The following is a 13,493-nucleotide window of genomic DNA, read 5'->3' on the forward strand; positions in this document are numbered from 1 at the left end:
TTCAAACTCAAACACAATAAAAAAGATCTCTATTCATCCTATGTGTCAAGTTTCAATTGAGATTCTCACTCCTAGGTGGCGTTAATAGAGATCTTCAATTTTTTTTTGTCTTCAATGCAAAACTTTAAACTTATCTTATTTATTTATGTGGCATAGTTATTTTAGTAAATAAATAGTTAGTTATTTTAGGAAATATAGAAGACTCAATTTCTATTGGTTGAAAATCAAATATTGATGAGTTGGACAATTAGAGATATCTCAAGAGGACACTCCAGAAGTAGAGTGTCCTCTTGAGATATATCTATTCCACCCTCGACACGTCATCTTAGAGATCCAAATAGATTGTTGCATTGGAGAAGATTTTTAAGAACAAATTCTAAAAAATCCTAAGTGGCATTAAGAATTTCTAAGATTTAGTGTTGCATTGGAGATCCTCTAAGAAATACTCCATTAACAAAATGAGAAAGAAAAAAAAAATATTTAGTGCAAGAAAAAGATAGATATAAAAATAACAATGAAGGTGGGAAACAGATATAGGAAAGAGTTATTAAAATACCAACTTGTCTAAACTCAAAAAAAAAAAAAAAATCCATCTAACGGTTCTCAATCCATCTTCCACCTCATTTTGTGAATCTCTATGTTTTCCAGCTCTTCAATCTTAAAGAGAATAATTAGAACAAAAAAAAAGTACTTCGTTTTTGTCGATCTAACGGTCTCTCTCTCTCTCTAGATTTCTCTCTCTAGTTTCAAAGAAGGAAGGAATTAGTGTGGATTTGTGTTTGAGATCTCTGTTAAACCAGTAGTAATGGCAGCGAAATGATGTTAATAGTTTTGATCTTCGGTTGTTCGTCAACCTAAGCAACACTCATGATAACTCCAAATTAGAGGTAATCGTCTCTCGAAATCAAACTAAAATTAGCAATTATTAGGTTTTACGATTTCAGAATCTTATATGGAAAGAATTAGGTTTTCGATATGATTCTATTGAAACTTCAGAATTGAAGGAACAAGATATAGTAAAATCTGAAACATGACTTGTTAGAGCTAATAATGAGAGAAAAATGAACAAGATATAGTTTTTTGGGTTTTTTGCGATTAGGTGAGTTTGAAGTTTTGAAAACCTGAGAATCTAAATTGAGAATGAGAAGTAAGTACTTAATCGCAGTTGATTTTTTGTTGATTTTTTTTTGGACATATTTTGCCCTAATTTCGGATTTTGATTGATGAAAGTAGTCAATTTGTAGCCCAAATAGTTATACTCTCAGCTTAATTGATAGATTATATAAGCTAAGTGAGAAGTTGATGTTTCTTTTTTTCAGGCTGAGGAAATATTTAGCTGATTGCAAGAAATTGAAGAGCTTGGATTTGACAAAATGAGGGCAGGTAGTGCTGCAAAGTTAATTGTTGATGCATTGCTTCAACGGTTTCTCCCACTTGCCAGACGTCGTATTGAAACAGCGCAAGCACAGGTAATAATGCACTAGTTTAAATGCATTTAGCAACATTTTTTTCTTTCTAAAAATCAAAATGGGTAATTTCATTTTTACTCAATTTGAACAACGTGGTAACTAGGTCATCCCATAGGGCCTACTTTTCAGCATAGGTGTTACGTAATCAATGCGCATTTGTATATAACCACGGTCTAAATCTAATGAATGTGAATGTCTGATTGTGTTGATAGTTTACGTTAATGTTACCCACGTGGTTATCTGTTGAGAGATATGGTAAGTTCCTCATTCGTATTTTCATCTTTCCTTATTCTTCTTTTTTTATCTCTTGTATGTGGGATATAAATAGGACGGACAGTACCTTCGACCGTCTGACCCAGCTTATGAGCAAGTTTTGGATTCGTTAGCTATGGTGGCTCGACATACACCTGTACCACTTCTGGAAGCTCTACTAAAGTGGAGAGAAAGGTAAGTGGTCTTGTTATTTTTCAACTGATTTGTCACTGTTTTCTCATCATTCTTTAATAGGAAGAATACATTTCCTTTTTACAGCCTTCTCTACTTTACATTTTTGTCATGATTTAGTGACCCAGTAAATGACTTATATGATCACGATTTTTACATATTCAATCCTACACATCTTGTCGTTAACTATAGAGTTGTACAAGTGCTTCAGAAATGCCGGCAATATTTATGTTGACGATAATGCTGGTTAGGCTTCTTTATAGGAGTAGGTTAACATCTCCCTTTAACTCCAAGGATGACACTCTATTGCAATGTACTGATGTAGTTGAGTTAAGGTGCTGACAACACTAGCAAGGTTCTGTTCATTGCTGGGTTATTGTGCCATGCCAAATGTTTTTTAGCATGATGGGAACACGATGACTGAGTATTCTTTACCTTCTCCTCTGAGTTTCAGTAAACATTTACCATGTATGTTTTGCTGAGGCATGGTAGGAATGTATTAGAGAAGAGAAGTATGCTCCTATTGGTGCATCATTACTATAAATGATCACATTTAAGGTGTGCATTAATTCCTATTCTGAATTATGATAGGTTATTTTCTGTCAAGGTCTGAGGATTTCTGTTTTTAGTTCTGTCCAGGAACTATGGATATTATCTAGTGAATTGTTTCCCACAGATTTAGAAAAATGCTTTCCCTCCCACTTTAAATAATAGAGATTTAACCTTTACACAGACAGAACACTTAGCTAGCTTTTCAAATAAGGCAGGTAATCACCTCATATCTTCTCTTACACGCTCAAGAAATTATTCTTTCAGTCACGGGTTTTGTTGTATCAAGAAGTTTGGACCTACCTTTCGGGTCATTTGTCACTTCTCTTCTTAATGTGCATGAAAATGGTTCTCTTAAGCTCCCCGTTTATGATTTCTGTGGTTATATTAGCTACTTGGTAGTTGGTACAATAAAACATCTAAATAGACCGTTACCGAAGATTTACTCCACTTGTGGAGTGGCTATATTTTACTTTGTTATTGTTCATTTGACCATTTATTGTTTTGATTTCTCATAGAGAACCGTAATTATGTTGCAGTGAATCCCCAAAGGGTGCAAATGATGCTGCGACTTTCCAAAGAAAGGTTTGTGGCATGTTTGTTATTTAGTTAAATCTTCATTCGTATTTGAGAGCTGAAATCAGGACAAGTGATAATGCTTGTTATGTTCGGAATCTAGTTATTGTATGTGTATGAATGAAAATGACTTATTATGTACATCAAAAGTATGCTAAACTAAAATAGTTCTTGTGTAAATAGCTATTCTTGTGAAAACACTTCAGATATCTACACCCACACCATAAGATACATAATCAGAAGTCAGATTGACGCTTATTATGGGTTGTTGGACTTTGTCTAGGTATATCTGAATATTTGGAAGCTTGAAAATTACACGATAGCTTTTTTTAGTTAGACACAAAAAGGCCTTATCTGCATGGTCAGAGTTTTTTTTTCTCTCTCTCTCTCTCTCTCTAATTTCGTAATTTATGTTCCTCGGTTTTAGCTTGCGGTGGAATGCATCTTTTGTTCAGCCTGTATACGTTTTGTGGAATGCTGTCCGCAGGAAGGGCTTACAGGTCTGTTAGTTATTGATATGCTTGCTGCTTTATTGTGTTTAGACAATACTTATTACTTAATCTTATGGACTTACCTCCTTATTGCAGAGAAGCTATGGTCTGGGCTCGAAAATTTTGTGTTTGACTGGCTAATAAACGCTGACAGGTAATGCTGTTTTTCAGTTCAGTAGTTTTGTACTAGAAGTGCATTATTATAATTTATATCAGCTTAGGGTCACCTTTAGATTGGTAACTATTTTAAAACTTTAGTTGTTTGTGGTTTTTTAACTTAATACTTTACTTCTCGCAGGGTCGTCAGCCAGATAGAATATCCTTCGTTAGTTGATCTGCGAGGACTCCTTTTAGACCTAGTAGCGCAGCTCCTAGGTGCATTATCACGGATCAGGTGAATAAGGCATATCCTTTCTTTTAAGTAATGAAGAAGCATTTTATTTGGACGAAATTAGGTTATTTGGAGAAGCTGTACATGAGATTGATTATGGTTTTCTTTATAGGTTTAGTTCTGTCACTGAGCGCTTCTTCATGGAACTTAATACTCGCCGTATTGACACTAGTGCTGCCAGAAGTGAAACACTTAGTATAATCAATGGAATGCGGTACCTAAAACTGGGGGTATGTTTCCCTTAGTTCTATTACATATATTGTCATCACCTATAGCATAACTGCTATCTTAGTATCTTACAACAATTGATTCCCAGGTTAAGACTGAGGGTGGGCTGAATGCATCTGCTTCTTTTGTGGCAAAAGCAAACCCTCTTAATCGAGCTCCACATAAAAGGAAAAGTGAACTCCATCATGCATTGTGTAATATGCTTTCAAGCATACTTGCGCCACTTGCAGATGGCGGGAAAAGCCAGTGGCCTCCATCAGGTGTTGACCCTGCACTAACTTTATGGTATGAAGCAGTTGCTAGAATAAGAACCAACCTTATTCACTGGATGGACAAACAAAGCAAACATATATCTGTAAGTCGCTCAATGTATAATCTAATTTTAGTTATATATACTTCAAACAGTAAGAACCTTCTCTCAGCTGTACTAATGATCTTATGGGAGAAAAAGTCCTAGGCTGGGAAGTATAATGAACATATGGACTATGATATATGATGGGTATGTCGGGGATGATAGTTTTACTCTCCTTACAGTGCTTGCACACTAAATTTTTTAACTTGGTTAGCATTAGAAACATTGGAAAGTGGCAGATATTGTCCACCAGAAAGTTTTGCTGCCATCAATTTCGCAGTTAAATTACTTAAAAATGTCTCAGAGAGGAGGTTTTTGTTTCAAAATCTAACTTTATGTGTCTTGCCACTAAGAAAAATCCTTTTTTTAGGTTGGTTATCCTCTAGTGACGCTTCTTCTCTGTTTGGGTGATCCTCAAACATTCAACAATAATTTTGGTCCTCATATGGAGTATTTACACAAGCACCTTAAAGTAAGTTGACTGCTACTGTTTTTTCTCTGTATTTCTTCGTAACTTTGATCCTCAAACAAGTAGCTGTTTGATCGAATCCAGTCTTTTCATGCAGGATAAGAACCACCGGTTCATGGCTTTGGACTGTCTCCACCGAGTAGTACGATTTTACTTAAGTGTTTATGCAGACTACCAACCGCGAAACCGTGTGTGGGACTATCTAGATAGCGTTACATCTCAGCTTCTAACAGTTTTGAGAAAAGGAATGCTAACTCAGGATGTGCAACATGATAAACTTGTTGAGTTCTGTGTTACTATAGCAGAAAGTAACGTAGACTTTGCCATGACCCACATGATACTTGAGCTTTTGAAGTCTGATAGTCTAAGTGAAGCAAAGGTTATTGGTCTGCGTGCACTGCTTGCAATTGTCAGATCTCCTTCAAATCTGCAGGCTGGTTTGGAAGTATTCCGAGGTCATTGATTCTTGTTTTCAGAAATCTTAATAAATGTTGTTTTTTTTCTTTTGAATCTTCTATTGAATCACCAAGTTGACTTTATTTCATTGGCAGGTCAGGATATTGGACACTATATACCAAAAGTGAAGTCAGCAATCGAAGCAATCTTGAGGACTTGCCACAGAACTTATAGTCAAGCTCTTCTTACTTCCTCAAAGACTACCATAGGTAATAAATTTTCTTGTCATTTTTGTTGGTCTTTTAGATGCAAAAAAAGGTAGAAACATTCTTTCTAGTAGTATTTCAGTTGATTCTTAGTTAATTCTTATACGTATTGGGGAGTGAAGTTCTTGTCTTTTCCCTTCTTTAATGTGGTTAAGAACAATAGAGAGATTTGAGCTGTAGTGTGCAACTCATGCTACTGCCTTTTGAAGTAACAAATGAGAGTTTACCTCCGCAGATGCCGTCACCAAAGAAAAATCTCAAGGATACCTCTTCCGTTCGGTTCTAAAGTGCATACCTTACCTAATTGAGGAAGTGGGTCGAAGTGATAAAATTACTGAAATTATTCCTCAACATGGCATAAGTATTGATCCTGGTGTTCGTGAAGAAGCAGTCCAAGTGCTGAATAGGATCGTTAGGTATCTTCCCCATCGCCGCTTTGCTGTAATGAAGGGAATGGCCAATTTCGTTCTACGACTTCCTGACGAGTTTCCTCTTCTTATTCAAACTTCACTTGGGCGCCTGGTGGAACTTATCCGTTTCTGGAGGGCATGTTTATCTGATGAGAAACTAGAGTATGACGGTCAGAATACTAAGCGGGCAGACACTGGAAATGAGGCAACTCAGAAGCTATCTCCTTTGCATCAGGCAGGGGATGCAGTTGAATTTCGCACATCTGAGATGGACGCTGTTGGTCTTATCTTTCTAAGTTCTGTGGATATTCAAATCAGACACACGGCACTGGAGTTGCTACGATGTGTTCGCGCTTTGAGAAATGATATAAGAGATCTTACGGTGAATGGAAGATCTGAACATAAATTGAAAATGGAGCCTGAGCCTATATTCGTTATTGATGTCCTAGAAGAAAATGGGGTGAGTAATTTATCCTATCTAGTTATTCGTGTTAAGCTTCTCTCTTGCCTTCTTCCTTGCCATATTATTCGCACTTATTGCTAAATTGCTCCCCTATTAGTATTAGTAAGGAGCTTCAACTAATAAAGTGTAGTAATGATTTTGTTAAAAGCAACCAGTTGTCTGGCCCAAACTCAAAGTTGATGACTTAAATTTGCAGGAAGATATTGTTCAGAGCTGCTATTGGGATTCTGGTCGACCATATGATTTGAGACGGGAGTCAGATGCAGTCCCTGCTGACGTGACCCTTCAATCTCTTCTAGAAAGCCCTGACAAAAATAGATGGGGTCGTTGTCTTAGTGAACTTGTGAAATATGCTGGTGAACTATGCCCAAGTTCAGTGCAGGAAGCGAAGTAAGGAAATCTAGTTTACATTTGTAAGCTTCACATTCATGTAATTTATAAGAATATTTCTTTGGTCCCAGACCTCCTTATTTTTTTTATCACAAATGAAGTATTCGTTCCTATGCCGTTTGCTTTTCTTAGTCTGCCGCGGACTCATAGTATCATTATTTTAGTCTATGCATATATGACAAAAACTAATTTAACTGGTAAGTGAGGTTCTGAGGAAAGCCGAGTTTAGTCAATGTAACTAGTTGGATGGGAAAGGTCACTATGAAATTTTTTGGGTTTTCTAAAACTATGAACTGTTTTGGAAAACTATGAACTGGTTGAATTGTTTCTCCATCCAGATCTAATAAATAAGTAATAAATGTACAAATAGTTCTTGAAGTTGGCCATATTGATTTCAGTGATAAAAATTATGAATTATAAGATTTTCTGTATTTGCTACATATGCTGCGGGCTTTTTACCTTTGTATGTATTTTATTTGATAGGTTATTGAAGTCCGTTTGAAGTATAAAAACCTTTCATCTGAGATTCACTAACACTTATATTAACTTTGCAGGTCGGAAGTAATACAACGGCTTGCTCATATTACACCCATGGAGTTAGGTGGGAAGGCTCATCAGTCACAAGATACTGAAAACAAATTAGATCAGTGGCTAATATATGCTATGTTTGCATGCTCGTGTCCACCTGATATCAGAGAAGCTGGGAGTGTGGCAGCAACTAAAGATCTGTACTCCCTCATTTTTCCTTCGCTAAAATCTGGATCTGAGGCACACATAGTAAGTTCATATGTCGCGAATGGATAATATTTTGAAAATGATCACTCTTTTCTTCTCTCTACTTTCACAGTATCTATATAGAAAATTGGATTTACGAGAACCTCACACATTAATTTATTTTGACTTTCTGCTTTAGCATGCAGCTACCATGGCTCTTGGACGATCACATCTGGAGGTTTGTCAGATCATGTTTGGTGAGCTTGCAACATACATTGAAGAAATTTCACTCGAAACAGAGGGAAAGCCAAAGTGGAAGGTACGTCATGGTTTTCTGTACTTGTATAAACTACTGTGTTCTCATTAGAGAGATCTATTTGCATAAGAAAAGCATGTAACTTCTTTAATTATAGTATAAATGTCCTTGCAATTTTGATCGGCTACTTAGAGGATTCTATTTGGGCAGATACTGGTACTCTAGTTATTTTTCGCTGCTACTGAAAAATAACATTTTAAATTTACATGTTGGTTTTTCATTGTAATATCGATGAAAGGCTTGTAAAGAAAAAGTTATTGTCCAGACTATCAGGGCAGGAGGATTACAGATGCAGACGTACAAAACCGTAAAAGTTTAAGTTAAATTACCTTAGTATCTCCGTAAATCTTTTAGTAACGAAAAGCAGTTATTGATGTATCCGTTCTATTTGGCCTTTTGGGATAGTGGAATCATGTGCTGTGACTTGGTTGTTGTTACATATCTAAATCTCAACGGTTTGGAACGGGGGAAGGTTCCTAATGTGAACTCGTGAAAGTCAAGACTTCTTTGCATTCTTTGTGATTCCAATTATTTGTCTTAACTTATGACGTTGCATTGTCTAAACCCATCATCCATATGCAGAGTCAAAAAGCCCGACGAGAAGAACTCCGAGTTCATATTGCAAATATATATCGTACGGTTGCTGAGAACATTTGGCCTGGAATGCTGAACCGTAAACCTATTTTCCGTCTCCATTATTTGAAGTTTATTGAAGAAACAGCAAAACAGATCATAACATCACCGTCAGGGTCAGACAGCTTTCAGGAAATGCAGCCTCTCCGTTTCGGACTTGCTTCTGTTCTAAGATCACTAGCCCCTGACTTTGTGGAATCAAGAGCGGAGAAGTTTGATATCAGAACTCGAAAACGGCTATTTGATCTCCTCCTCTCATGGTGTGATGAAACGGGCAGTACATGGGGTGGCCAGGATGGTGCTAGTGAATATCGCCGTGAGATAGAACGTTACAAGCAAGCTCAGCATGGAAGGTCAAAAGACTCCGTAGATAAGATCTCATTTGATAAAGAAATGACTGAGCAAGTTGAGGCAATTCAGTGGGCCTCCATGAATGCAATGGCTTCACTATTATATGGGCCTTGCTTTGATGATAACGCAAGGAAGATGGGTGGAAAAGTTATTTCCTGGATTAATGGGTTATTCATCGAGCCAGCACCTAGGGCACCTTTTGGATATTCACCAGTCGATCCTAGGACTCCATCTTACTCAAAATACACAGGAGATGGTGCTCGTGGCGGTGCTGGGCGCGATCGACACAGGGGACAACGTGTTTCCTTAGCAAGAACAGCTCTTAAGAATCTGCTTCAAACAAATCTGGACCTATTTCCTGCTTGCATTGACCAGGTAATTTCCTTATGTTTTAAATGATACTTCAAATCTGTAGTAAAATTATTGACTTTGCAAGATGCAAGGCACTACAAAATGATAGTATCATATTGTATATTGTCTTTTCAGTGCTACTACTCGGATGCTGCCATAGCTGATGGCTACTTTATCGTGTTGGCTGAAGTCTACATGCGCCAGGAGATCCCCAAATGTGAAATTCAGAGACTTCTAAGCCTAATCCTCTATAAGGTGGTAGACCCATCTAGACAGATCCGTGATGATGCCCTTCAGATGCTAGAGACCCTATCAGTTCGCGAGTGGGCTGAGGAGGGTACAGAAGGTTCAGGAAGCTATCGAGCTGCTGTTGTGGGCAATCTCCCTGACTCCTACCACCAGTTCCAATACAAACTCTCATGCAGACTTGCTAAAGACCACCCTGAGCTGAGTCAACTTCTCTGCGAAGAGATCATGCAACGGCAACTTGATGCAGTTGACATAATTGCCCAACATCAGGTGTTAACTTGTATGGCTCCGTGGATAGAAAACCTCAACTTCTGGAAACTCAAAGACTCCGGATGGAGTGAAAGATTATTAAAAAGTCTTTATTATGTAACTTGGCGGCATGGGGACCAGTTCCCTGACGAAATTGAGAAACTTTGGAGCACCATTGCCAGTAAACCTAAGAATATTAGTCCAGTTCTTGATTTCTTGATAACCAAAGGAATGGAAGATTGTGATTCCAATGCATCTGCAGAAATAAGTGGGGCATTTGCAACATATTTCTCGGTTGCCAAGCGTGTAAGCCTATACCTTGCTCGAATATGTCCACAACGAACCATTGATCACTTGGTTTATCAGTTGGCTCAGCGAATGCTGGAGGATAGTGTGGAACCAATCAGACCAAGCATGAATAAAGGTGATATCGGTGGGAACTTTTTGTTAGAGTTCTCTCAGGGACCTACACCAGCACAAATTGCATCTGTTGTTGATAACCAGCCCCACATGTCACCATTACTTGTTCGTGGTTCCCTTGACGGCCCACTAAGGAATACAAGTGGAAGTCTGAGCTGGCGGACTGCAGCAGTAACAGGACGGAGCATCTCAGGCCCGTTAAGTCAAATGCCTCCGGAAATGAACATAGTTCCTGTTGGTGCTCCACGATCTGGGCAGCTACTTCCAGCTATGGTGGTAAACATGTCGGGGCCATTAATGGGAGTTCGTAGCTCAACAGGTAGCTTACGTAGCCGCCATGTGTCACGAGACAGTGGAGATTACCATATTGATACCCCAAACTCGGGTGAAGACGGATTACATGTTGGAATTGGTGGTCATGGTGTTAATGCTGGGGAGCTACAATCAGCCTTACAAGGGCATCAGCAACACTCGCTGACTCATGCAGACATAGCACTAATTCTGCTTGCAGAAATCGCTTATGAGAATGATGAAGATTTTCGGGAGCATCTACCTTTACTATTCCATGTGACATTTGTATCAATGGATAGTTCAGAAGATATTGTCCTTGAGCACTGTCAACACCTACTCATTAATCTCCTCTATTCACTTGCTGGCCGACATTTAGAGCTCTACGATGTTGAAAACAATGATGGAGAAAACAAGCAGCAAGTTGTGAGCTTGATAAAGTACGTCCAGTCAAAACGTGGAAGCATGATGTGGGAAAATGAAGACCCAACAGTTGTTCGGACTGAACTCCCTAGTGCTGCACTACTTTCTGCCCTAGTTCAAAGCATGGTCGATGCCATTTTCTTCCAAGGAGATCTTCGTGAGACATGGGGTGCTGAAGCACTAAAATGGGCAATGGAATGCATGTCCAGACACCTTGCGTGCCGGTCCCATCAGATCTACCGCGCACTTCGCCCTACTGTTACCAGTGACACGTGTGTTTCTCTTCTTCGATGCCTTCACAGATGCTTAGGAAACCCAATACCATCAGTTTTGGGCTTTGCCATGGAGATTCTATTAACATTGCAGATAATGGTGGAGACTATGGAACCAGAGAAGGTAATACTCTACCCACAACTTTTTTGGGGTTGTGTTGCAATGATGCATACAGATTTCGTTCATGTTTATTGCCAAGTGCTCGAGCTCTTTGGACGAGTTATTGATCGATTATCATTCAGAGATAGAACAACAGAAAATGTACTACTTTCGAGCATGCCTCGAGATGAACTCGATACTTGTGATGCCACAGGTGAGCTCCAAGGGGTAGAATCAAGAATCGGAGGAGATCCTCCAACATCAAGTGGAAAGGTACCAACTTTCGAAGGAGTACAACCACTTGTTCTTAAAGGGTTAATGTCGACAGTCAGTCATGGATATTCCATAGAAGTACTTTCTCGAATCACAGTCCATTCTTGTGATTCAATTTTCGGAGATGCAGAAACACGACTCTTGATGCATATAACAGGCTTACTTCCATGGCTCTGTCTGCAACTTAGCAAAGACTCGCAGTTTTTCCCCGCTTCTCCCCTCCAACAACAGTACCAAAAGGCTTGCTCAGTTGCAGCTAACATCTCAGTCTGGTGTCGAGCAAAATCAATGGACGAATTAGGAGTAGTATTTTTAGCATACTCTCGAGGAGAAATTACATCAATCGACAACTTACTTGCTTGTGTCTCGCCATTGTTATGCCATGAATGGTTTCCAAAGCATTCAGCTTTAGCTTTTGGCCATTTGCTGAGACTCTTGGAGAAAGGACCAGTTGAATATCAACGAGTAATTCTTCTAATGCTCAAAGCTTTACTTCAACATACAGCAATGGATGCAGCTCAAAGCCCGCACGTATATGCGATTGTTTCACAACTCGTAGAGAGCACATTGTGTTGGGAAGCGTTGAGTGTGTTGGAAGCTCTGTTACAGAGCTGTAGTACATTAACAGGAGGTCATGGACATGATTTAGTATCGATGGAGAATGGGTTTAGTGGAATCGAAGAGAAAATGCTTCTTCCTCAAACTTCATTTAAGCGAAGTGGACAGTTACAGTATGGTTTGGGATCAGGGTTTATGACAAGTCAAGGAATGGCGACGGGTACACAAGGCGGTGGTGGTGCAGATTCGTCGGGGATTTCGCAGAGAGATTTGGCTTTGCAAAATACAAGGTTGATTCTTGGAAGAGTTCTTGATACATGTGCTCTTGGTAGGAGAAGAGATTATAGAAGACTTGTGCCTTTTGTTACCAGTATGAGAAATCCTTGATCTAGAGAGAGAGAGAGAGAGAGGAATTGTTCTTATGCTCATAACCATAATTGTAAATGTGGTGGTTGTGACTTTTTTTTGCTGTAATATTGTAGCCTCTATTTATTTACATATTTTGTTCTCGGAGGTCGTTTTTCTTCATTTTCATTCTTCAAGGAAATGTATGGTAATTTGCGTCGATCTAATGTAATATAAACTGGTAATTGAAAATTATTAGACTCCAAATAGTCTGAATCAGCCATTTAGATGAATCAAACACAAAAGCATTTTGAAATTTGACTGGACCATATTAAGATTTCTGAGTTGGATTTTCTAGGTAACAAAGAGAAAAACAAACACTACTTAAGGTACTATCACAAACCCAAGTCAGATATGGAATCTGGCTCTCTGTTTGAATTGGCTCGTGTCAGATCTTAGAATGCAAGTTTTTCACTAATTTGAAATATCTTGATAGTTTGGATTGCTGATTCCCATTAATTTTGAGTTAGATTAGTTAATCTGAGACCAGTCAGATTTAGCATGTAAAAACAAAAATCACCCAAGTAAGCAGCACAATTTTGTGACCCCAATTACTCCCAATGATTAAGATGTCCGAAAGCCAATAAGAAAAATTGTTGGAAGGTTGAATGACAGTCCAACAAATTAGAGCAAAACTTAGAAAGAGAATAAGGTGGTGTTTGTTCTCATCCTCTGGTTCGCTTTGTATTTAAACCTCTAGTTGACGGAATAACCAACCCAAATCAATAGTTCAGATGAGTCAAACATCACGAGCAAAACAAACTAGAGGTAAGCAGCGGTCGTTTGTCGATCATTTAGGGTCAAGCTAAAACCGAACCAATGAATAACGGTTTGACTAGATCATCAGTCGAAGCCGAACCGATCAAATCGTCAACCGAATTCTTTCGATCCAGTTCGGTTCGATTCGACTGAGTTTGGTTGGTCGGTCCGACTGAACTTACCTAACCAAATAAAACATGAGAAAAAAAAGTGGACTTAAAAAAGAAGAATGAAAGTT

General features: G+C 38.6%; 1 protein-coding gene across 3 annotated transcripts; it reads left to right on the plus strand.

Annotated features, from left to right (window-relative positions):
- Positions 1–399: 399 nt before the first annotated feature.
- LOC147542517 (ARM repeat superfamily protein) lies at positions 400–12,752 on the plus strand. 3 transcript variants are annotated; one of them, XM_086673587.1, is made up of 19 exons: positions 534–887; positions 1,320–1,469; positions 1,798–1,916; positions 3,002–3,047; positions 3,466–3,538; positions 3,626–3,683; positions 3,828–3,923; positions 4,033–4,150; positions 4,237–4,503; positions 4,871–4,972; positions 5,067–5,424; positions 5,521–5,634; positions 5,867–6,501; positions 6,701–6,894; positions 7,449–7,671; positions 7,808–7,927; positions 8,507–9,283; positions 9,395–11,284; positions 11,475–12,752. In XM_086673587.1, the coding sequence occupies exons 2-19, from the start codon at positions 1,374–1,376 to the stop codon at positions 11,490–11,492; spliced, it is 5,304 nt and encodes a 1,767-aa protein (XP_086529713.1). In that variant the 5' UTR covers positions 534–887; positions 1,320–1,373; the 3' UTR covers positions 11,493–12,752. The 3 variants fall into 3 exon arrangements, with proteins under 3 accessions (XP_086529711.1, XP_086529713.1, XP_086529712.1); XM_086673585.1 differs by having other exon boundaries at positions 400–887; positions 9,395–12,752; XM_086673586.1 differs by having other exon boundaries at positions 687–887; positions 5,054–5,424; positions 9,395–12,752.
- Positions 12,753–13,493: the final 741 nt, after the last annotated feature.

Source organism: Eschscholzia californica, unplaced genomic scaffold (genome assembly GCF_041429995.1).
Source record: "Eschscholzia californica isolate CP2 unplaced genomic scaffold, dmEscCali1.0.p SCAF_4, whole genome shotgun sequence".
In the NCBI taxonomy this organism is placed as follows: domain Eukaryota; kingdom Viridiplantae; phylum Streptophyta; class Magnoliopsida; order Ranunculales; family Papaveraceae; genus Eschscholzia; species Eschscholzia californica.

What these genes read in the sequence shown, in the direction of transcription:
- LOC147542517 (XM_086673585.1), top strand. Translation starts at nt 1,374, where the DNA reads ATGAGGGCAGGTAGTGCTGCAAAGTTAATTGTTGATGCATTGCTTCAA. An exon ending in ATTTACACAAGCACCTTAAA is followed by an intron (nt 4,973 to 5,066) that starts GTAAGTTGACTG and finishes CTTTTCATGCAG; the next exon opens with GATAAGAACCACCGGTTCAT. An exon ending in CTGGATCTGAGGCACACATA is followed by an intron (nt 7,672 to 7,807) that starts GTAAGTTCATAT and finishes TTTCTGCTTTAG; the next exon opens with CATGCAGCTACCATGGCTCT.